The sequence below is a fragment of the Lontra canadensis genome, unplaced genomic scaffold (genome assembly GCF_010015895.1).
Source record: "Lontra canadensis isolate GAN:19392208 unplaced genomic scaffold, GSC_riverotter_1.0 scaffold14, whole genome shotgun sequence".
NCBI lineage: Eukaryota > Metazoa > Chordata > Mammalia > Carnivora > Mustelidae > Lontra > Lontra canadensis.
This window is the reverse complement of record NW_022631008.1, coordinates 8019353-8045676: the sequence shown is the minus strand read 5'-3', so window position 1 is coordinate 8045676 and position 26324 is coordinate 8019353. Positions and strand designations below refer to the sequence as shown.

Sequence of the window (26324 nt, the reverse complement as noted above, 5' to 3'; positions counted from 1 at the left end):
AAGTACTCAGGCAGAAGAAAAATGTGTGGGTATGGGTGTCTACGTTTTCTCTTGCTATTTAAATCTCTATAAAAGATCATTGTTTAAATAAAAATAATAACAAGGTAGTGTGGGGTTTATAACATTTGTGGAAGTAAAACACATGACCAGAAGAGAGAAATGGAGGCATAATATTGTAAGATTCTTATATTCTACATGAAGTGGTATAGTATCACTTGAAGATAGATTGCAATAATTTAAAGAAGCATACTGCAAACCCTAGGTGACCAATAAAATAACAAAACAACATGACAATAAAGGGGATAAGCTTGAATTATAAATATAAAATACTGTTAATATAAAAACAGAGAGTAAGGGAAAAGGGAACAAAGAAAGATGGGACAAAGAGAAAATGAGTTTCAAAATGGCATATTTGAACCCCACCAAGTCAACAATAACATTAAATGCAAGTGATATAAGCACTAGAATTAAAAGTCAAAAATTATCAGATTGGATTTTTTAAAAGACTGATTTATTTTAGAGAGACAGGAGTGGAGGGAGGGAGTCTTACCAGTGGAGCCTGATGTAAGGCTTAGCCTTATGACCCCGAGATCATGATGTGAGCTGAAACCAAGAATCTGGTGCTTAACTGACTGTGCCACTGAGGCACCCCTTGGATTTTTTTTTTTAATAAAGCAAGACTCAACTATATGCTGCCTACAAGAAATACACTTTAAATATAAAGACACAAATAGATTAAAAGGATAAGTAGGGCAAAAGATGTTGACACTAATGCTAAACACTAATTACAAAAAGCTGACATGACTATTGATATCAAACAAATTAGATTTCAAAGCAAATAATATTTGCAGGAATTAAAAGGTCATTTTGTGATAGAGGAATAAATGCATTAAGAGAAAATAAAAATTCTAACCATGTATGCATCTAATAATAGGATTTCAATCTGCATGAAGCAAAAATGATAGACAAATCTACAATTATAGTTAGAGGTTTCAGTGACTCTCCTTAATACCTTGACAGAACCCATGGATAGAATATTAGTAAAGATACAGAGAATTTGAACACTGATTATACAATTTAACTTAATTGTTACTTACAGAACACTCCAGCTAACAACAGAACACACATTCCTTTCAAATACATATGGGATATTTACCAAAATAGTTTATATCTGGGATATAAGACAAGTGTCCAAAAATTAAAAGGATTGAAGTCATTCAAAGTTTGTTCTCTGATCACAATGGAATTAGATCAGAAAACAATAATAGAAAGATATCTGAACTCCTTCAAACATTTGGAAACTAAATAACATTTTCAAATAATTTATACATTAAGAAAGAAAGAGAAAGGGAAATTAGAAAACATTTCAATATTAATGAAAATTAAAAATCAGCATTTCAGAATTTGTGAGATGTTGCTAAAGCAGTACTTAGACTGAAATGTATAGTATTAAAACTTTTCTTAGAAAAGATGAAAGATCTTAGATCATGAGCTCAACTTCCACCTTTGGAAACTGAAGAAAGAAAAGCAAATTAATGGTTAATTAATCTTCAATGAAGGAGGTGAGAATATGCAATGGAAAAAGACAGTCTCTCCAACAAATGGTGTTGGGAAATCTGAAACAGCTAGTGCAAAAGAATGAAACTGGACCATTTTTTACACCAGACACAAAAATAAACTCAAAATGGATTATAGACCTAAATGTGAGACCCAACACTGTAAAAAATCCTAGAAGAGGGCACAGGCAGTAATTTCTCTGACATCAGCCATAGCAACATTTTTCTAGATATGTCTTCTGAGACAAGGGAAACAAAAGCAAAAATTTGAACTATTGAGACTACATTAAAATTAAAAGCTTCTGCACAGCAAAGGAAACAGTCAACAAAACTAAAAGACAACCTGCTGAATGGGAGGAGATACATACTTACAAATGACTTATCTGATAAAGGATTAGTATCCAAAATCTATAAAGAACTTACAAAATTCAACACCCAAAAAACAAAAAATCTGATTTAAAAATGGGCCAAAAGACATGAACAGACATTTCTCCAAAGACATCGAGATGGATAACAAATATGAATAGATGTTCAACATCAGTGATCATTAGGGAAATGCAAAACAAAACTACAATGAGATATCACCTCACACCTGTCAGAATGGCTAAAATCAAAACCACAAGAAACAGCAAATGTTGGCAAGGATGTGGAGAAAAAGAAATCCTCTTGCACTGTTGGCAGGAAAGCAAACTGGAATAGCCACTGTGGAAAACATTATAGAGTTTCCTCAAAAATTTAAAAATAGAACTACCATATGATCTAGTAATTTCACTACTGGATATTTACCCAAAGAATACAAAAACACTGGTTCAAAAGGATATATGCACCCCTGTGTTTATTGTAGCACTATTTACAATAGTCAAATTATGAATGCAGCCTAAATGTCTATCAATAGATAATGGATGAAGATGTGCTGTGTATATATACATATAATGAAATATTACTCATCCATAAAAAAGAATGAAATCTTGCCATTTGGAATAACATAGATGGATCTAGAGAGTCTAATGCTAAGTGACATAAGTCAGAGAAAGAAATGCCATATGATATCATTAATATGTGGAATTTAAGAAACAAAACAAATGAACAAAGAAAAAATGAGACAAACCAAAAAAGAATACCTAACTATAGAGAACAACTTGATGGTTATCAGAGGGGAGATAGGGAGATGGGGCAGGGGGAATGGGTGAAATAGGGGAAGGGGTTTAAGAATACACGTACCGTGGTGAGCACTGAGTATACAATATATAGAATTATTGAATAACTATATTTTACACCTGAAACTAATTAACACTATGTTAGCTATATAGCAGTTAAAATAAAATTTAAAAAATAATAAAAGGTAATAAAAATAAAAAAGAGCAAATTAAAGCCTAAAGTAAACAGAAGAAAGGGTACAACAATGAAAGCAGAAATCAGTGTAATAAAAACAGAATAATAAGAAAATCAGTTTAACAAAAGGCTAGTTCCTTGGGAATATTGATAAAAATGATAAAAATCTCTACCCAACCTGATCAGAAAAGAAAGAAAAATGACCCAAGTTCCCAGTATCAGAAATGTGAACTCCAACATAGATTCTACTGATATTAAAATGAAAATAAGGAAATATTATGTACAACTTTATGCCAATGAATTTGACAATTTTTTTTTAATTTGAATTTGTAGTTAAAACTCAAATTTTCTTTGAGTTTTAACTCAAAAAATCTCCAGGAGATTTCACAGGTAAATTCTATCAAATATTTAAGGAAGAAATGATATCAATTCTACAAAAGCTCTTCTAGAAAACTGAAGAGTAAGAAATATTTTCCAACTCATTTTGTGAGACCAGCATTACCCTGATTAAATACTTATATATGAAAAGAAAACTACAGATTAATATCCCATATGAGCATAGACAGCAAAAATTCTTAGCCAAATGTTAAAAAAATGAATCCAACAATGTGTAACAAAACAAATACATTATGGTCAAGAGTTTATTTTAGAGATGCAAAGTTGATTTAATACCAAAAATCAATCCTATTATTCATATCAACACATTAAAAAATTATGTGATTATCAATACATGTAGAAAACACATTCAACAAAATCCAGCATCCATTCCTGATTTTTAAAAAAAGAAATTCCCAATAAACTAGGAATAGAAAGAAATTTCTTCAACTCAATAGGGGTATCTATGAAGCACTGACACCAATCATCATAAATAACAGTGAAAGGATGAAGTGTTCCCATAACAACAGGAACAAGGCAAGGATATTTTTTCTTACAACTTCATTCAACATTGTACTAGTGGTTCTAGCCAATGCAGTAAGCAAGAAAAAGACACCAAAATCTTTCAGATTGGAAAGGAAGTAAAATGTCTTCATTCGGACAGCATGTATGTTTTAGAAAATCTGTTATTACCAAAAAAAAAAAAAGAAGAAGACTGTGAGAACTAATAAACAAATTAGGAAAAACTGCAGGACACAAGATCAATACACAAAAACAATTTATATTACTGTATACTGGCAATGAAAAATTAGAAATTTAAATTAAAAAGCAAAATCATTTATAATTACTCTAAAATAGTAATATCTCTGTATAAATCTAAAAAAAAAAGGTATGACCTTGGTTTAGGCAAAGTTTTTTTAGATATGCCACCAAAAGCATCATCCATAAAAGAAAGAATTGCTTGATTGGTCTTCATCAGATGAAGACTTTCCACTCATTGAAAAACACTGTTAAGAGAATGAAAAGGCAGCTGCATAGTATTCCATTGTATATATATACCACATCTTCTTTATCCATTCATCTGTTGAATTCATCTGTTGATGGCCATCAAAAGAAATGAAATCTTGCCATTTGCAACCATGGGGATGGAACTAGAGGGTATTATGTTGAGTGAAATAAGTCACTCAGAGAAAGACAATTATGATATCTCTCATATGAGGAATTTGAGAGGCAGAGTGGGGGGTTGTGTGGGGTAAGGAAGGAAAAAATGAAACAAGATGGGATCGGGACGGAGACAAACCATAAGAGACTCTTAATCTCACAAAACAAACTGAGGGTTGCTGGGGGTGGGGTGTTTGGGAGAGGATGGTTGGGTTATGATCATTGGGGGAAGGTATGTGTTATGGTGGGTGCTGTGAAATGTGTAAGCCTGATGATTCACAGACCTGTACCCCTGGGGCAATAATACATTATATGTTAATAAAAATAATTTTTTAAAAAAAGAATGAAAAGACAAGCTACAGACTTGGAGAAAATACTGGCAAATCACATATCTGATAAAGGAGTATATAAAGGATGCTCAAAACTCAGTAATAAGGAAACAGACCAGTAGGAAATGGACAAAGAATCTGAATACATATCTCTCCAAAGAAGGTAATAGATGGCAAATAAGCACACGAAAGATGTTCAGCATCTTCAGTCACTAGAAAAAAAGCAAATTAATAAAACCACAAAGAGATACCATGGTATACTTATTAGAATGGCCAAAATTAGAGAGACTGAGCTTAACAACTGGTGGCAAGGATGTGAAAGAGCTAGAACTCTCATACCCTGCTGCTGAAACATGAAATGCTACAACCATTGGAGAAAACAGGGACAGTCTCTCAAGAAGCTAGACTTAGGGACGCCTGGGTGGCTCAGTTGGTTGGACGACTGCTTTCAGCTCAGGTCATAATCTCGGAGTCCCGGGATCGAGTCCCGCATCGGGCTCCCAGCTCCACGGGGAGTCTGCTTCTCCCTCTGACCTTCTCCTCGCTCATGCTCTCTCTCTCACTGCCTCTCTTTCAAATAAATAAGTAAAATCTTTAAAAAAAAAAAAAAAGAAGAAGAAGCTAGACTTACACATACCAAATGATCCATCCATTCTACCCCTGGGAATTTACACAAGATAAATGAAAGCATATGTTCATGCAGAGATTTATACACTAATTCATAGCAGCTTTATTTGTAATAGCCCAATTGGAAACACCCAAAGACCCTCCAGTAGATGAATGGTTTAAAACTTGTGCTGTATCCATACAATGGAACGCTACTCAGCACTAAAGGAACAACTGTTTGATGCTTGCAACTTGGATGAATTGCAAAATAACCACACTGAGTAAAAGAAGCCAGACATAGGGGAGCCTGGGTGGCTCAGTGGGTTAAAGCCTCTGCCGTCAGCTCAGGTCTTGATCTCAGGGACCTGGGATCGAGCCCTGCATCAGGATCTCTGCTCAACAGGGAGCCTCCTCCCCCCCACCCCTGCCTGCCTGCCTCTTTGCCTACTTGTGATCTCTGTCTGTCAAATAAATAAATAAAATCTTAAAAAAAAAAAAAAAAGAAGCCAGACATAAAAGAACATAATCTGTAGGGATCCATTTACATAAAATATAGAAAATACAAACTAATATAGAGTGTCAAAAAGCAGACCTGTGGTTTTGGGGGGAAGGGGAGGGCACAGAGAGGGGCCTAGAGAGATTCTTCTGGTGATGTAGAGTTCCCTGTCTTGATTGTGATGATGGTTTCGTAGTTGCATACATATGCTCAAATGTATCAAACCACCCACTTTAACTATACACAATTTATTGTGGGTTAAAGTTATTAAAATAAATAAGAATGAAGCCAAAAGGAAAGCAAAACTTGATTGGAATTTTTAGTAGAAGTAGACATTTCTGAAAAACTATGTTATATAAATTAATTACAGATACGACTTCCTCAAGTACATCAGTGGATACTTCTTGCAGCAAAGAACCCTTTTGTATAAGTAGTCTTCACTGTGGAATACATCTTTTCTATGACTCTTAATGTGATATATTGTGTTTCCTTAAAGAGGATATATATGAAGTCTGCTGGGATAATTGCAGCACAAGTCCACTTCTTTTCAAGAGCTTTTCCTGAGCAACACCAGCATTCCACTGGTTGCGCTTTGTCTTGAAGTGGCAGAGGGCAGTTGTGGTAGCTCACTCTACTGACGTTCAGTACACATGCGGTTTACTTCACTTGGTCAAAGATGTATTGTGATTAGATATTTATCTGCTTGGAATCTTAGCCAAACGTCAGTCTAGGAGCTTACATGTGCTTTGTCAAGAGAGCATAGCAAACACTTCTAAATGATTCATTTCTCCTTAACACAAGTTCAATCGATACTTGAATTGGGACCATGTGTATGTGGACGTTCCGTTTTCAGTCGCGTAGCAAAATCCAAACTACCAAGTTTTAGAGTGTATATGTGTTTTAAATGTTCTGGAGTGTTTTATTAAAAGGCCTGGCTTTGGTTCCATGGGGTGAAAGGGTGCAGTGAGTGCGAAGGATAAAAATCAGCCACTGAACGTGACTTTCCAGATTCTTTTCTGAGCTCATTGTGCTGAACGTGAATGTGCTAATGGACATTCTCCTTTTTGCCTGGCTCCTGTCTGTGAGACACAGGAACTATGACATTCTTCTCACCTTCTACATCTGACGCAGGTAGCCCTGGTGACCCTGCCTTTCTTTCTTTCTTTCAGGGTGTGAACGGCATGTCTGTGGATGAGAAGCCTGACTCCCCCATGTATGTGTATGAGTCCACAGTCCACTGCACCAACATCCTCCTGGGCCTCAATGACCAGCGGAAAAAGGATATTCTCTGTGACGTGACTCTGATCGTGGAAAGGAAGGAGTTCCGGGCCCACCGGGCTGTGCTGGCCGCGTGCAGTGAATACTTCTGGCAGGCGCTGGTTGGACAAACGAAAAATGACTTGGTGGTCAGCTTGCCCGAGGAGGTACAGTCATTTGGTCTGTTCGTGTGGTTGCTTGTGTAGACAGCCGGCTAAATAGGAGGTAGAAGGTGGACCCTGGGCCCCATTCCTGCTCAGGGGCTGATGTCCAGATCCCCACCACTGTTAGGTTTGCGGCATAGCCAGTTTCTATTTGATGCACTTAAACTCTCGGACGCATGAATCTGAACGGAGCATCTTTCTGTCAGGGAATCTCACCTCACCTGTGGCTCCCAGCCACTCGTAGTTTCTAGTTCACTTACTCTTCAGGTTTTGAGTAGGACAGCCCAAGTTTGTCACAGTCCTAGATGTGGGATCTGAGTCACTGGGACCGTGGCTATGATTTTTCTCTTTCAGATGGGTGAAGGAGCCCTTGATTTCCCTTGAGAGTAAAAGAATGAGAGTATTCACAGCACCTTCCTGGCTTGGGGGAAAAGTAAAAGCAATCAGTAATTTTCACGGTTAATACAGTAGGATTCTAAGAAGTGCAAACTTGCTGTCCTCACTTGCTGTTGAAAAGACCCTACTCATGTTTCTTAATTACTTTAGTGAGTACAGTGATATCTGCTACTGTAGGGATGCTGGTAGCCGGACCCGTTCTGTTGAGAGCTGACATTATTCGGGAGGATGGCCTAAGCTGCAAGAACTTAAAAGATGGGGTTCATAATGATAAAACATGAAATTGGTCACCCTTTGAACTGTGTACACAATTCCTCTATTTCCATCCTCTTTGCTCCCTTTCTTTTACATGAGACCAAGGGTAACGCTGAGCAGCCTTACACTTTGGGTTAAGGTCCAGAAGTTTTCGCTGTGCAGCTCTACAGTGTATAACACTAGGACCACCCCCAACAGTTGTGCAGGCTGTGTACTCCATAGTTCCCAGAGGTACAACTCAAATCCATCGTCTAGGCAGCAGGAGCCCCAGAAGTTGTGCGGTGACCCACAGCAACTGAGAAGCTTGTCACAACAACTCTGAAAGATACCAGAGACCCCATGACTCTGATGGGAGGTGCTAATGAGTATAGCTAGCATTAAATCCCCGGGGGTCACAACACAAATGCTTCTGGAGGCTTAGCAAATGATATAAATAAATAAAGCAGGATGTGTGTGAGACACTAGGATGTGGTGGGGCAAGTGCCTGCTCCACAGAAAGGCATCCAAATTCAACGTAAAAAACAAAAAATGCAAACAAGGCACAGGTGTCAGGGAGGGTCACCAGATCCAGTCCCTTGTTAAACAACATCTGCTTTTGGCCCTGCAGAACCAGAGAGTGGCCAGCTAAGAGTGAGGACGGCATAAGCACTCAACAAGTTCACGTTCTTCTTTTGTATGTACCCACCTGAAAGGCTCCAGTACTACTTCTCACCCCCCTAGGAATTAGAGAACTAGAAAGACCCCAATACCAGAGGCAAAAGGAGAAATTGGTTGCAGATAATGTCGTCAGGGCTGGTTGTAGGGAGGGAAGCTTATGTACCAACTAATGTGGGAAGGCCAAGGAATGGCAGCTGTGGTGTGATCCTGAGTTGGATTTTCCTCATGCACATCAGTGAGCGAATATTTAACCCATCACTAGGTGAGACCATGAGCATAGAAGTTCTCAGCATGGTCTCTGTCCCGTAGTTGGTATTCATCAAATATAAGATCCTTTCTTCTCTAGATGGGCAGCAAGAACGCCTTTGTAACTTACTCCAACTTGGGAATTCTCTGGAAATATTTGGAAAACTTCCAATTATCCAGAAAGATCTTGGGGAGAGGATGGAGCTTATAGTTCATTTATTATCTGTATTGTTTGATAGCTATTTCATTTATATGTTTTTTACTGATTAAAAAAATAGGTTATTTTAAAATATATTTAAAATGAAAATCATATCTTATGTAATTTAGTCTCTCTTCAGAGACCATTGGCCGCGTCTTGAGACTTGCTGGACCACGTGCCCTAAGCCCTGGTCTGCCCCCGGTTAGCTCTGGGATCCTAATCTAGCCACTTATCCCACCTCTGAGTCCCAGTTTCTATCCATAAAAACCCCTTAAACTCTGAATTCCTCAAACTATTTATCATAATACAATACCAAGGCAGTAAAACTTAAAGGAAATCCCAATATAAATGCATATGGCATAACTAGAAGTTTCTTTAGATCAAATCCCTGATAAAAACTTATTTCCTTGGCACTGGGACTCTTCATTATTTTTTTAAAGATTTATTTATTTATTTGAGAGGGAGAGAGAGAGAGTACAGAGGGAATCTCAAGCAGACGCCCCACTGAGCATAGAGCCCTACTCAGGAGCTTGACCTCAGACCCTGAGATCATGACCTGAGCCAAAATCAAGAGACAGACACTCACCCAACTGAACCACCCAGACACGCCAGCATTAGGGACTCTTTAAAGCAAGAGGCACTTTGTATAGACATCACACAAAAATCTGCTGTTTGGCCTTTTTGATTGTTTGTGTTCTAGCTAAGTGGGAATATACAATCTGTTGATTTTCTTTCTCCCTAGTCATATAAAATGATCTACATTTCCAAACTGTTAAAACCTGATGCTCAGGTACCTGAAGCCTTCAGGTATAACCAGATTTTTTCCCTTCCTATGAAACATGAATTCATATTGTCAGTAACCCAGCTTCAGTATCTTGCTGATGGGACATGCAAGCCAGCTACATTGGTATTTTCCTTTATGGGACTGTAATTGTTTCTGAGGCCTCCTTCCAAGAGCCCACTCCTTCTGCTCAGAGCACCTCCTGTGGCCCCAAATGCTAAGCATTATTTTCCTCTCCTTGTGTCCACACTAAAATGTCCTTGCAGCCTGTACAGTCACTGTCCCACTTAGCTTAGTGAATGACTTTAGAATTTGAATCAAGTCGTGAACAAGCAAACATCCCAAACATTACCATGGAAAGTAGCTGCTTGGAACTAATCGGCATTTGCTTTATAGGATGTAAGAAAAAAACATTTGCACCCGGGTGGTTCAGTCGGTTAGGCATCTGCCTTCAGCTCAGGTCATGATCCCAGGGTCCTGGGATCGAGCCCCACATCAGACTCTTTCTCCCTCTGCCTGCCGCTCTACCTACTTGTGTGCTCGCTCGCTCGCGCGCTCTCTCTCTCTCTGTCAAATAAATAAAATCTTTAAAAAAAAAAAAGCATTTGATTAGTGCCTTGGAAATTTTTAAACCTCAACATTATCTTGTCACCAAATTCAAATCAACTTCTGGTTTGTCCCAGCCTTTTTCACACTTGGCCCACCTCTACACTTCCTCGCCAGTCTCTGTGCTTCTCAGGGGGCTTTCATGGCTGAATCTGAAAGCTCTTTCTTGGACTATGAAAGTTCCAGATACATACTGCTGCCCTTCCCACTCCCCTACTTGGTCAGTTTAGGCCAAACCCACCTCTGGTATCTAGTTGTCCAGTTGTGCAGTTCTACCCCAAAATCCTGACTCCCTATGGGCAAGGCTCTTCCTGGCAATTTAGAGCCACTCACAGTATGCACTGTAGCCTCTAAACTAAAGGGAGTGAAACAAAAATAGAGACGTCCTTCTAAGGAAGTCAAGGAATAATTGAAATGTCTTGCTCTTCTTTTTTTCTTTTTTCTTCTCTGTTTTGCTTTTTGGGTTTTTTTCCCCTAAAGTGGAATGACAGTCTCTAGAGTTTGTATGACTTGAGTGTTGGCTCCCTATTGAAAAACACACCCAAGAATGATTATCAGCAAAAAGTCAGGCATAACGCATTGCACTTAGTACTTTTGTTAAATAATAAAACAGATCATTTAGTTTATAATTAGTAAGTGTATTTTGTGCTAAGAGATGAAGAGAAAGTGGTCGATGTGCCAAGCATTGCAAGGCCATTACTACACTGCTCATTAGTATTAAAGTTGGCTCAACACCTTCTTAGCTGTAGTCATGGATACTCTTTGGGGCTGGATGCCAACCATGCTGGAAGCGGCTTCACAACCCTGAAGTTGTGTTGAGTACAGAAGGCAGGAATGGGGTGTGCTTCCTTGGAGGACATGGAGCCCACAGTGGATTTGCCTGGCAGCCCCATCCTTATGGGGCTGCTTGTCTTCCTCCCAGAATGTGGAGAAAAGGGAACCCGCCCTTGTGCACTGTTGGTGGGAAAGTAAATTGGACTCTGTGGAAATAGGATGGAGGTTCCTCAAAAAATCAAAAACAGAGCTCCCAAGTGATCCAGCAATACCACTTTGGGTATATATCTGTAAGAAATATAATCACTATCTGAAAGAGGTATCTGCACTCCCGTGTTCCCTGCAGCATTAGTCACAATAGCCCAGATGTGAAAACAACTCGTCTGTTGACAGATGACTGGATAAAGAAAAGGTGCGGTGTGTGTTAATAGTATTCAGGAAAGGAAAGAAGTCCTGCTGTTTGCGGCAACACGAGTAAACCTGGAGGACATTATGCTAAGTGCAAGCCAGACATAGAAAGACAAATATTGCGGGATCTCGCTATATGTGGCATCTAAAAAGAGTCAAATGATAGTAACAGAGAGTAAATGGTGGTTATTAGAAGCTTCAGGGAGGGGGTAGGGCAAAGTGGAAATATTGATCAAAGGGTACAAACTTTCAGTTATAAGATGAATAAGTTCCGGAAACTCGAAGTACAGCATGGTGACTATAGTTAATAATAATGTATTATATAATTGAAATTCGCTCAAAGAATAGATCTCAAATGTTCTCAACACACACACACACACACACACACACACACACACACGATAACCATGGGAGGTGATAGACATGTTAATTAGTTTGTGGTAACCATTTCACTGTATATATACATATATCAAAACATCACATTTCTTAAAAATATACAATTTTTATTTAGGAAAAATAAATAAATATTTTTAAAACAAGGGGAGGAAAAAATGTTCATGTCAAAGCTCTACCACCTATCTTTGGGCTTACTGCTGATGGTCTTTCACCCTCCAGAGAAGGGGGAGTTTTCATGCAGGCAGTAGCTCTGGGGAAGGGGAAATAGGCCCCTCAAGTGGATCATGTGCTTTCTTGGGTATACATATATTTAAAACTTTGGCTGGCTCACTTTCTATCTCTGTCTTTTGCTTTCTCTCTCTTTCACTTCTCTCTCTCTCTCTCAACGTTTTAGAACAGTTTGCAATTTTTCAGGGCTAAACAGAAAGGAAAACTGACCCAGAAGGATTCTGAAGCAAAGGCATTTGTTGTTAAGTCCTAACCACAGGGGGCAATAAAGAAGGTTCTTGGAGTAGTCCTGCCAGGTGCAGAGACCAATGAGGATATTGTGGAATCTTCTTGACTGAAAGTTTTCAGAGGAGATGAAAGCTGTTAAGGTCTCTGGGATGGCTTGGGTCCAGTCTTTTAAAGAAGCAATAAGATAGTCATGATTATCTTTGGACAGTCTTTTCAGTGTGTAAAACTACAGAAAGTACTTAACACTGTAGCATGGGTTGCCAAAAGCACTCTTAGCCTGAGTGTAACTCTGGAGGAGGTGAAAATTGGTGGCAAACAGTAATCGAGGTATTTGGGGAGTGGCATGATCCAGATAAGAAGAACAAAACACTCACCCACACCAGATCACAGAGCCAGCCCTTTGACCTCCCCCCATTCACCACCTAAACAAAACGTTGAAGAAGAATAATGGGCAAAATTGTAGATTTGAGGAGCATCAGCCATGAGCTGCTGGGAAAACCACAGTTTGAACCTTGAATCACTAACCTCAAGGTTAGAACCTAGGCACTAACCACACGTAAGGTCTTGACCAAATCACTCAGCCTCTTTGGGCTCCTGTGCCCTCACTCATTTTTTAATTCATTCAACAAATATGTATCAAGGCCCTTCTCTTTACCAGGAGGCACTGTTCTAGCTATTGGGTAAACCTAGGGAACAAAACTAAATTTATATTCCAGTGGGGGAGAGGGAAGAGAGACAGAAAATAAATGTAATATGTACTTGGTTAGATACCATTGAGAATAAAACAGAAGGAGGTAAGGAATGTCAGGGCACTGCAGTCTTAAATACAGTGGTGAACAATGACATTGTGTGGTGACAGATGGTAGCTATACTTGTGGTGAACATAGACTATTGTATAAATTCATTGAATCACTATGTTGTACACCTGAAACTAATGTACCATGGAGTACCAACTATACTCAGTAAGTAGATAGAAAGATATGATGGTTAAAAAGGACCTTTTTGAGGGGATGACTTTGAGTAGAGACTTGAAGGTGGTGAGGGAACCAGCCATCCTGACATTTGGGTGGTCTAGGCAGAAGGAATAGCAAGGAAAAGGCTCTGAGGCAGGAATGGACTTGGCATGACTGACACACAGTAACAGAATGAACAAGTGGTAGAATGGCAGGAGACATGTCGGGTAACAGAACCAGGCTATGAACACTTTAGATACAATACCTTTTCTTGGAATGAGCTGGGAGGCCATTTGGAGGGTTTCACAGAGGATCATTTTGACTACTATATGAAAATAGATGAAAGAGGGACGCTTGGTGGCTCAGTAGATTAAGCGTCTGCCTTCGGCTCAGATCATGATCTTGGGGTCCTGGGATTGAGTCCTACATCAAGCTCCCTGCTCTGAGGGGGAACCTGCTTCTCCTTTTCCCTCTGCTTGACACTCCCCCTGCTTGTACACACTCTCACATGAATGCTCAGTATCTCTCTCTCTGTCAAGTAAATAAATAAAATCTTAAAAAAAGAAAGAGAGAGAGAGAGAAAATGGACTGAAAGAGAGGACAAAGGCAAAAGCAAGGAAAACACCTAAGATGTTAAGGCAACAACGCAGGCATGACAAATGGCCTAGATCAGAGTGATAGTAGTAGAGTGATGATCAGTATCAGATTCTGGTGATATTTTTAAGGTAGAACTTATGGGATTTCCTTATAGGATGAATATAGGATGGAAGGAGAGAAAGAGAGGACTTAAAGAGAACTCCAAGGTTGGAAGAACTCCAAGGTCTGAGCTGTTGGAAGAATGGGGTTGCCATTAACTGGGATTGATGAAGATGGGGAAGAGTAGGTTTCAAGTGTTAAGCATGGAAGTAAGAGTTTTGTTTCATACAAATTATGTTTGAGATGTGTGTCAACATCTCAGAGAGATGTCTGGCATACAGTAGGATATGCATGGCTGGAATTCATGGGACAAGTTCAGTTTGGAGATAGAAGTTTTAATACCAGATTACTGGAGATATTGAAAGCCATAAGACAAAATACAATCATCAAGAGATTAAGTGTAGATCAGGAAGGGGGAAAAAAAAAGAGGTCCAGGATTGAAATCTGGGACTTTTTAAAATTAAGAAGTCAGAGGAATAAAGAGGAACCAGTGGGTTAGACCAAGAAGGAACAGCCATTGGAATAGAAGGAAAAGCAGAAATATATAATGTGCTGGAAGCTAGGTAAAGAAAGCATTCCAAGGAGGAGAGAGTAATCATCTATGTCAAATGATGCTAACAGTCAGCGAAGATGAAGTCTGAAAATTGACTATCAGTTTGGAAGCCATCAGTGATTTCATGGAGCACTTTTCGGGGAGCAGTGGGATTAAAAAAAAAAAACTGTCATTATGTCTTAAGAGAATGGGAAGAAAGGAATTTAAAAGCTAAGGTAGGCTACATTTTTTAGGCTTTTGGAGTTAAAGGGTGCAGAAAAATGGGCCAGCAGCTGGAGGGAAATGGTGTTAAAGGTTTCATTTGGTTCTTTTAAGTGGGAAGAAATTCCAGCATGTTTGCACTCTGTGTAAAGATGATCAGTATTCACCCACATCCAACTTTCCTCTCTTCTCTGGACACACAGGAAGACCAAATTTACGATCAGGTATGCCATGTAACTAGATGTAGCCAAAGAAACATGAGTAGAAGTCATGGGTCACTTCTGGTTTGAGACACTTAAAAGTAGGTATGAGTTCCTCATGTTCTTTCCCAACCATTTAACTGGTGTCAGAGAACTCCAGGAACTCTGAGATGTTGAAACTGTAGCCCAGATCCTGAGTCACTGTTAGAGAAGAGTCATCTGACTCAAATGACTCAAATTAGATTCTGACATGAATGAGAAATAAACCTTTATGTTAAGCCATTAAGAACTGGTGTTTGCTTCCTCAGCACAGCCTAGCCCATCCTGACTAAGACTTGGGCTGCTGAGAATGTTGCAAAAGAGACAGAAAACTTAATAAGACAGAAGACAGAAGACCAATTGCTAACCAAATGCTCTTAGGTACTTGAAAGATGTTGGGATCTACTGACCAAGTGGGCAGACTCAACTTAGCAAGGCACATCCTTCTATGAAAACGATCTCTGAGGTCTGACCCTGTGCTGTAGGTTCATAGCCCTTGAACTTTATAGGTTTCTGCCAGAGGGAGAGATAATAAATCCTACTGGTCAGAGAGAGAGGAGGAATGTTTGGATTGAGAGGTAGGATGGGGCCACAGAGATGGGAGGCAAACCAGTCAGGAAAGGAAAGAACCACAGGATTTCACAAAAGGAGCAAGCTCACTTCTCCAGCTCATCTTGGTGAATTCTCCCTGACTTTTCAGAAACGGTCTTCAAGAGATGACAGTTAAAGAGCTATAGAACCACAGGGCTGTTTGATAACCTAGAACATAAGCAAGTCACAGAAGATTCCAGTTATCGCTCTCTCACCATTTCCGAAGGTTTTAGGGTTTTGAAAAACATAATTGCATTTAATGACCTCCATTTCCACACGAATTTGAAGGGATGAGCAATACTGGTGACCAGCTTGACTTGCAGGGCTGCTGTTCAAATTATTGAAATGCAATCTGTTAGACTTCTTAGAAGGATGGTGCTACATAAACAGGAGGTGTTATTATGCCCATAAAAGGAAAGCACAGTCTTCTCTGATGAAACGGCTCTTACCTCAGAATCCTCATTAAAAGCTGTGGTGCAATTTTCCAGGTTGCATTAGTGAGACTTGGCAGCAGATGAAAAAAAAAAAAAGCAAATAAATAATAAGTCAAAATATCCCAGGTAACTAGTTGCTGGCAAGCAAGAAGTTTTCAAGTCCTAGAATCATGCTGATAATTTTGAAATGCCTAAAGGCAGAACTTATTTATAGTAACGTAAAGGTGACTTCCAGCCCTGAAATCTGGGCCTCAGTCTCAAATGGGGGTGTAATAAAGCGAAGCCAAGAAAAGAAGAGCGAATACTATTGTAATTCCACCTCCAAAGGCTGCTCAATGGTGCTGATACAGAGGGAGGGAAATCTGGTGTGAAAATAGCCACAGCAATAGCTAATTTTAAAACTGAAATGCATAAGCTGTTTCCAAACCTCTTACATTTTTTAAATCCTGAGGCCAGTAAGTCCTATTTAAAGAAACTTAGCAGAAATGCGCTATTTTGGCATAGTAGAAGGAGTTGAGTTGACAAAAACTAAGACATCTAAAAATTATTTTTCAGTGACCTGGTTTCAAAGCCAATTTAAGGATTCTTTGCACTACACCTGTTTATCCCTGGATCATAGGAGATGACCTCAGCAGGCAACATTTTTAAATGGATTTAAACAAAGCCTTTGACCGTCAAGTTGTTTGCATTACATTTTATAAAATTAGTTACCGGCACATCTATTCACTTCAAACCTCTTCGGTATATATATGTATTAAATGTTCCTTACGTTTCTTTCTTTCCCCTATTATGGAGTCTCTTAGCTCTTTCAATTAAGATTAATAATAGCTTTAAAGACAAAGTTCAGAGCTGTAAAGTTCGTCACTTGATCAGTAATCATAACTATTATTTTGTCATATTTAATCATAGAACCCGGGCCTTTAACAGGGTCCTCAATTAAACTTTTACTTCATGATAAGAAGTTAAATAGCAGGGGCGCCTGGGTGGCTGAGTGGGTTAAAGCCTCTGCCTTCGGCTCAGGTCATGATCTCAGGGTCCTGGGATCGAGCCCCGCATTGGGCTCTCTGCTCAGCAGGGAGCCTGCTTCCTCCCCTCTCTCTGCCTACTTGTGATCTCTGTCTAATAAATAAATAAAATCTTTTTTAAAAATTAAGAAAAATTAAAAAAGAAGTTAAATAGCACTGGAGAGAGTTTTTAAAAATTATTTCCACTTCCCATCCAGATTACCAAAAAAAAAAAAAAAGTGAGCTAGAGAAACATGGCCATCAGCCAAGGGTATTGTAGGTCATGCCAACATGAACTGGCAGCAAGCCATCGTCCAATTAGCATGGCTTCATCGTTGCAGAGTAATCACTCTCGAGTAGATGGTTGAGTCACTCATGATGTAGTGGTACTTCACTTGAGCCAGCTCTTCTTAGAATAGGTTTCTTGTTCACTGTTATTACCTGCCCTGCTTTGCCAATAAAAGCACAGGACCATTTAGGCTGGAAGCCGAACGGAAGAGAAACATCGATTATGTATCTTGTTTCTCTTTGCTTCCTGAAAACTGAGACTGCAATTAAACAGTGAAATCATGGTGTGTTTTTTAAATGAGTTACAAGAAAATACAGTTTCCACACCAAAATACTCAGTTTTGGAATCCAAGAGTCGGTTTGTATTCTGTCTTTTCTTTGGCAGCTTTAACACTGGGCACAAATGTGAGGATATCAGTAAAGTTACCTAATAATCTTAATGCATTCACATTCCGTTCAAAAAGTTGGAATTGTCACCAGACTGCTTCAGGTTTCAGCTCTATTGTTGAGGTGTCCGTGACATTTCTGTTGGGAGTACGGTTGTACATGCAGACAGCTTTTGAAAGAGACCCTTCTTATGGTGAGAACACCTGGATTCTTGGTTGGACAAGCTGTAAACCAGGAAAATGATTCAGGAATTTCTTAATAAAATGGATCATATCCAGACATTGGAGTGGTGTGTGGTTGTCAGTAGAAAAGGCTGCTCTTAGAAGCACAAAGGAAGTAAAATAAAATTATTGGCAGTAATCAGTTAATACCTTATGTTTCTATCCTTGTTTGTTTTGGTTTTTTAACCAAATCACAGGCTAGATCAAAGGTTGCATTGTTTTTGCTTTCAGGAGTGGAGCAATTAAATAATGGCACTTTTGGTTTCCTGATATCTCAGAAGTGTTCTTTTTCCTATTAACTCAGTGCATATAGTAAAACTTACCACTTTGCCATAGACTCCTAAAATATGTTGAAGTCTCTCTACCCGACGTTGGCACCAACTCCAAGCTAGCTGATCATTCGGGGAGCTTTACTGTCTGAGATGGACTTCTGTGTGCAGCTTGGCAAAGACTGTGTGTGAAAAGTTAATGCATTCAGCACCCTGGGTGGGATAGAGCCAGGCCTCCGACGTGAGCACATTTTTTGACTGACTGGCAACAAAAAGAAATACCGGCAGCTGTTCCCAAGCAAGCCAAAAAGTTGGCCCAGGGGTTAAAAAAAAAAAAAAAAAATGCTGGGATTTAGCCAACAAAAGATTCCTGTGTTTAGAAGAAAATCAAAGGAAGGATACAGAAGGTCACAGTTACAGCTGAAGTAGCAACTATCTCATTTTGTCTCCTGCTTTGTAAAGGATGGTATAAAATACAATGGCGACTCATTTTTTTCTGATTATTTGAGTCGTCATTTTTGCTCTGTTGTTTCTTTTTTCTTTTTTCTTTTTTAAGATTTTATTTATTTATTTGCCAGAGAGAGAGAGAGAGAGCACAAGTAGGCAGAGCGGCAGGCAGAGGCAGAGGGAGAAGCAGGCCCCCTGCTGAGCAGGGAGCCCAATGCGGGACTCAGTCCCAGGACCCTGGGATCATGACCTGAACCAAAGTCAGACGCTTAACTGACTGAGACACCCACAAGAACTGAGCCACCTGTCCCTCTTTTTCAGTTCTTTCTTTGCAAGGGCTGCTGACATATCATTCTTCCTAAAGACAATAGAGAGGTGATACCTTTCACAGAGCGGGCCTCAGCAAGCAGAACAGAGTAGGGCAGGCAGGTCTGTGTGAGGGCGGCAGCCACACACGCGTAGGCTGAGCCGTGTTGAGTGACGTGGGTTGGAATGGAATTATGTGTGCAAGTCACTTCAGAGATCTGTCCGCAGAGGCTTCTGACGCCTTGCAACTGACCTATTATTCTTGTTTCATTGGTTATAAAAAGAGAAGGGTGGGGAAAAACAGAAAAGTTACTAAAGGGCCATGAAAATATCTGCTAAAAGACAGGACTCTCAGGTCTTGCCATGTAACAATGAGAGCTCTAGTAGCAGAGCGCTTCTTCCTTCCCAGGAGACACCTTAGACTATGGGAATCTTCTTTCTCCCTAGAGAAGCTGTAGTCACCCAGGAGTTGAACTGTGTACCCTGTATAGGAAGGTGGGAAGACTAGGACTACGGAACACCAGGATTTAGGGTAAGAACTTCATAGTTTGGGGAAAATAGTAAAGTACTAAAAGATATTTGACGCGCACCTTTTGTAACTGTGGAGATTTGGGGGGTGACTTTAATCTATCAGATTTACAAGATGTTCGTAGAGAGAAAAGTGATGACCTTTCAAAGTTCTGTTTGACAAAGTATCTGCCTGCCTCTTATTTAAGGCGGTTACGGTAAATGTTGACCAGATGTTCTCATTCACAGAACAGAAGAAATAGTGTCCTCGCTACATCTAAGGGATTTCAGCTGTACTAAAGGAAAATTTTATAGCAGTGTAAGATGCTAGACACTGGAATAAGGTACCAAAATATACAGAATTGGGATGCCTGGGTGGCTCAGTCGTTAAGCATCTCCCTTCGGCTCAGGTCGTGATCAGGTCCTGGGATTGAGTCCCATATCAGGCTCCCTGCTCAGTGGGAAGCCTGCTTCTCCCCCTCTCACTTCCCCTGCTGTGTTCCCCCCCTCTCTCTCTGTCTCTCTTCTCTGTCAAATAAATAAATTAAATCTTTAAAAAAAATTTTTTTAAAAAATACAGAATTGGGGTGCCTGGGTGGCTCAATGTGTTAAAGCCTCTGCCTTCGGCTCAGGTCATGATTCCAGAGTTCTGGGATCAAGCCCCGCATCGGGCTCTCTGCTCTGCAGGGAGCCTGCTTCCCCTTCTCTCTCTGCCTGCCTCTCTGCCTACTTGTGATCTCTGTCTCTCAAATAAATAAATAAAATCTTTAACAAAAAATACAGAATTACCTTCAGAGGAGTTGGGGTGTGTATGTGTGGTATGTTTAAAACAGATACTTACAAGGACAAGGTGGCTTAAGGAAAGCAATTCATATAAGCAGAGGCATAGAACACATGACCCTTTTCATAGGTCACTTCTCTGGGGATTTACTTAGAAATATAAGGCAAGGGGCGCCTGGGTGGCTCAGTCGTTAAGCGTCTGCCTTTGGCTTGGGTCGTGGTCTCGGGGTCCTGGGATTGAGCTCCACATCGGGATCTCTTCTCGTGGGGAGCCTTCTTCCTCCTTTCTCTCTGCCTGCTGCTCTGCCTACTTGTGATCTCTGTCTGTCTAATAAATAAATAAAATCTTTAAAAAAAAAAAGGAAATATAAGGCAAGATCATTTCCTTCAAAGAGCTTACAATATTGTTGAAGAATCAAGATAAAACCAATGACATCAAAGCTGAACAAGAGCATTCATTGTAGCTGTCAAGTATTGTTGGCCGTTGTTTGCAGTGTGGGAAAAGACAGGATTTTCTTTTCATTGCATCTGCGAAGTTTAGACCACCTAAAACGAACACTCACAGGACCAATAGGACTTTCTTGGGGAGCACATGGGGAGACACGCTCCAGGAGAGGTCACAGGCATGGCCAGAACCCAAAAGGAAGCATTCACGGGGCATTGAGGAGCCAGCTTTGATAGCACAAATGGCAGAGTTAGGGAAGTAATTCAAAATATGTAAGAGTACATGGGGCCTTAGCATGAAAGAATTAAAATTTAGACAAAAGAGTTTAATCTTGACCAGATAAGCAATAGAAATTCACTGAAATGTGAGCCAAGAAGTAACATAATGAAAAATAGTTTAAGGAATATCTGTTGATATTGAAAGGGTTAAAGGATGGACCAACAAACTGACTCCACAGAGAGGGCACAGCCGGGAGAGTCGCCCTGATCCTAGCATGAGCTGAGAAAGGTCTGTGCCCTGGGGAGAGGACAGGGAGAATGATAGCGCCTTCCACAGATAGCAGAAAATTAGACATGGGAACACACAGGTGGAGGAAAAAGGCCATGGACCGTTGATGAGTATCTGTGGGGTTTTATATCTGCCAAAGGCACTGAGAGTACAGAACTGAAGAGACAGGTCTGAGGAACCCGGGGCCCCGGGCTCGCTCAGTCGTTAAGCCTCTGCCTTTGGCTCCGGTCATGATCCCAGGGTCCTGGGATCAAGCCCCGCATCGGGCTCCCTGCTCAGTGGGAAGCCTCCTTCTCCCTCTCCTACTCTCCCTGCTTGTGTTCCCTCTTTCTCTCTCTCTCTCTCTCTCTGTCAAATAAATAAATAAAATCTTTTTAAAAAAAAATCTGAGGAACCCTGGCATGTAAATAATGGCCAAAATCACCAGGAAGCGATGGTCCTCAGAAAAAAGAAGAGTCAAAGGGGCAGGCAGGGATGGAGATTAACTCTAACACTCAGACCCCCATTGCTGGTTTCTCTGCTAACAATGAGGTCTACTCAGGATTGTGGCTTTCACCTTATCTACAGTAATTTGGGAAATATTTCATCTCCAACAGTTTATCTCACTGAGACTACTATGTACAAAGATGTTCCCTAAATCCCCTGTTAGGGAGTATGACACTAGAGTGATACTATGAGCGTCACGTTTTAGTTAGCACACCTGCATATAAGGACCCACAGGGAGATACCAGATTTCTAGATCACAAAGCCCTTGCCTTGGGGTTATTTGTAATCTGGTATCATGTGTTTTAAAATGCCAGGAACAGGGGCACCTGGGTGGCTCAGTGGGTTAAAGCCTCTGCCTTTGGCTCCGGTCATGATCCCAGGGTCCTGGGATCGAGCCCCGCTTCGGGGCTCGACAGGGAGCCTGCTTCTTCCTCTTTCTCTCTCTGCCTGCCTCTCCCCCTACTTGAGATCTCTGTCTGTCAAATAAATAAATAAAATCTTTTTTTAAAAAAATGCCAGGAACAGATTCAGGCAGCGGTGATCGATTATGAATAAAACCATGGTGATGAATGTTTGATGGACATAATTGTAATACAAAGCAATACAGAGAGACACCAGGTAACAAAACACACACACTGTGTTCACACCTACACAGGCAGGGACCACTCTGAGCACCACTCCTGGTGGGCCAACCAGGCATCAGATGTCTTCAGATGCAAATATTCATTAAAATTACATCATTCCCAATGATGGATTCAGTGTGCAGCTTGACTTCCTAAAGCCTTTTATATAACTTCCAATTAGAGGAAAATCAAAGATTAGAGAAATGGGCTTAACAACACCATGAAGGAAGCAACAGGTCAAATGCAGGGGGTGAGCCTTTTTACAGGACAAATGGCCTGATTTCTTCAGTAAGTCAGTGTCATAAAAATGGGGCGAGGCTAAATTAAACAAGATTTAAGGGATTTAGAAACCAGATACAATATATGGTCCTGGAGTGGTTATTGGTTTGGACAACCAGTTATATAAGTTTTGGGAGGAAATTGGAGAAATTCAAATGTGATCTAGGTAATTAAATGAAATTTTCTTGAAACGGAAAGGTGGTGATAATGGGGAAAGGCGACTGGGGAATGATACACTGGGTGTATCTTGGTTTGGTTAAAAGATAACGTGTGTGTGTGTGTGTGTGTGTGTGTGTGTATAAAGAAAGAGCCGTAGGGGCGTGTGCTAAAATGTTAACAATGGTGTCATGTGAATGGTAGAATATGATGGATTTTGTTTTGCTTGTCTGCATTTTCCCCTTCCTACAGTGTGCGTTATTACATTTCTGTAATAATAAAAGGGTTATTTGAACAGTTCAGCGGATAGAAGGGAAGGAACAGAAGCAAGACCAAGGGAAGTTTGGAGCATAATATTGGAAGAATAAAACTTCAAATATGACTTTCTGTGTGATTTCAGAGGTTCTGTGGGCTTCATTGGTTTTTCTCTCTGTAAGTGCCAGTGCTCTACCCACCCCCCATGCTTTCTGGTCCCTTCTGTTCAGTACAGAGATCTGCATGCTCCTCAGAAACTCCAGTACTTCCCTTGGGCTGAACAAACTTGTACTCACGTGAAAAACAACCAAAAAGCAATAGAGGGAAGAGATTTCTTCTAGTTCCTTCTTGTTAAAAGTTGAAGACCTTTCTCCATATTTAGGTTTACCCTTGGTCATTGAAACTTACAGATGCCGTTGGCTTTCTGTAAATTTTCCAGAGTGACGCTTCTGGAAATCACTAGTGTTGTTTTAAATGGAAATAGCTCAGATGTTTTCCAAGTCTTTGACCCTATGCATGCCCAGGTAGAGAAGGAAAGTCTCACCCTCCTGTCAAACCTTATGCAGCTATGAAGGAAGGACAGGATGTGAAGAGTGTCTCTGCTTTCCTGTCAGGCTGGAGTACATGTACTGAAACCAAAGAAAAGGAGGGTCCTTTCATAGGTATTTTCCAACATACATAAATATCTCTACAGATCTGCATTGGGAAGTTACTCAGTAACTTTTAGTATTTACATTAGGCTCTGGTTGTATACAGATTCTGGTCAGAGATGTGTCAGAATGTTCGGTAATAAGGACATGTTTTTATACTAATCAGAGGAATGATGACATTTTACAAAACTAACAGTAAAATGCTTCTTTCATCTTTAACTGGGCTTTATTAAAAGAAGACACCGCAAAGTCACTCCCCCCTGCCAGATCCTGAACAGCCTAGACCCCCGGGTGCCCCTGGAACTTAACCGCTTTCATTCCTCTCCATGTTTCCCATGTCAGAGGGAGCTATGTGCGGGGGCCCTGCAGCAATAAGGTGGTTCCCCTCCATCGTGCCCAAAATCTGGGAGAAGACAACTGACACGTGTACGACTGAAATTTCAGAAGAGTGAGTCAGAATAGAAAGTAATGCTCTAATGGGTTTGCACCTGTAAGGCTCATGCCGGGGTTTAAAACAACTTTTACTTCATAAGCAAACTAATACCTCCTCTGCAGCCAGCAGATTGCTGGGTCTTCCTTACTTCCTCCTCCTCAGGGACCTCCAGAAATGTCTCCTCTTTTAAGTTTTTTTTTTTTTTAAGTGACTTTTTTCTTCAGTCAACTGTAGTTTGTTTACCTGGGAGGTCTTCGGTATTTGATTCTTCTAATACCCATGTTTTGGTCAGTTCAGGCTGCCACCACAACATACCACAGATTGGGTGGCTTAAACAAAAATGTGTTTTCTCACAGTTCTGGAGGCCGGAGGCTTATAGCAGCCATCTTCTTGCTGTGTCCTCATTTGGCCTTTCCTCTGTGCACAGAGAGAGAGCAGTGGGTCTCTTCTCTTCTTATAAAGACACCACTCCTGTGAGATCGAGGCCTCACCTTATGGCATCATTTAACCTTAATTATGTCCTTAATGACCCATCTCCAAATACAGTCACATGAGAGATTAGGGATTCAAACTGTAGAGTTTAGTAGGGGATGTAATTCAGTCCATAACAATCCACTAAAAAATGATGGATTTGTACAAATACAAAACAACACATGTGCAAGATTATCCACATATGTACAACTATATAACCACATACAGTGCAGTCATAAGAAAGAAAAAAAAAACAGCTCCATGTACTGATAAGGAGTAATTTCCAGGATATATTTTATTTTATTTTATTTTAAAATTTTGAAGATTTTATTTATTTATTTGACAGACAGAGATCACAAGTAGGCAGAGACACAGGCAGAGAGAGAGGAGGAAGCAGGCTCCCTGTCAAGCAGAAAGCCCAGTGTGGGGCTCGATCCCAGGACCCTGGGATCATGACCTGAGCCGAAAGCAGAGACTTTAACCCACTGAGCCACCCAGGCGCCCCCAGGATATATTTTAGAAGACAAAAAAATAAGATGCAGAAGAACGCATACACTATATATGATATGGTCCCTTTTGTGCAAAGAAAAAGGGAAAATAAGAATATATATTTATAATGTATAAAAGTATATGTATAACTTATAAGCATATACATGCATAAACACATTTGCAGATTTTATAAAAAGAAACAGAAAAGATAAAGAATTATGAAAAAAGTGACCTATTGAAAGGGGGTGAAAGGAGTGAAAAGTTTATGATACGAGTGAATCTCTGAGCATATCTTTTTATTTGGTATTGACTTTTGGATTATTTGAATGTTTTACATACAGGGGGCACCTGGTGGCTCAGTGGGTTAAGCTTCTGCCTTCGGCTCAGGTCATGATCCCGGGGTCCTGGGATCGAGCCCCGCGTCAGGCTCTCTGCTCAGCGGGGAGCCTGCTTCCTCCTCTCTCTCTGCCTACTTGTGATCTCTGTCTGTCAAATAAATAAAAAAATCTTTAAAAAAATAAATAAATAAATAAATAAATGTTTTACATAGTCAAAAAATTAAAATTTAGGCAAAAAGACGAAAAGGAGCAAACCTAAAAATTTTAAACAAGCAGAAGAAATGAATTCACTGTATATTAAACTGGTTAGTAGAACACACAGAATAAAAGAATAAGTTAGATTAAGTTTTGCACCTGGTGCTATGACTAGACATCCTCTGTGGGACATTCTTCAAGACCACTAGCCTGAACTTTTCAAAAACATCAGTGTCATAAAAGGCAGAGTGACAGGGGACTGTCCTAGGTAAACACAATCAGTGACCTTTGATTGGCTCTCAGATTGAAAACAAATCTGTAAGGGACATCATTGGAGCAATTTAGAGACCCTGAATATAGACTGTATATTAGTTTATAATGTTATATCAACTTTACTTTTCTTGGGTAGGAAAATGGGTATTTTTTATATAGAATGTTCTTATTCTCAAGAGACATATGCTGAAGTATTTGGAGGTGAAAATGTAACTTATTTTCAGATGGTTCTGGAAAGAAATGTATACGTGTGTGTGTGTGTGTACACGTTGATAGTAAAGAGAGTGATAAATTGAGCAAAATTGAATAGTTGGTGAATCCAGATTAATGGCATAAGAATGTACATTTCTTTCATTTTTTTCTGTAGATTGAAGTTTTCGATAGACAAATTTGAAATT

General features: G+C 40.0%; 1 protein-coding gene across 6 annotated transcripts in view; it reads left to right on the top strand.

The window, feature by feature from the left end:
- The window catches only part of BACH2 (BTB domain and CNC homolog 2), a 352486-nt gene that overhangs the window by 269750 nt on the left and 56412 nt on the right, over positions 1-26324 (top strand). For all 6 annotated transcript variants that reach the window (XM_032858135.1, XM_032858138.1, XM_032858136.1 and 3 more), the window contains one exon: positions 7025-7279. In XM_032858135.1, coding sequence (XP_032714026.1) covers positions 7025-7279 — 255 coding nt within the window. The remainder of the gene's footprint in view (positions 1-7024; positions 7280-26324) is intronic.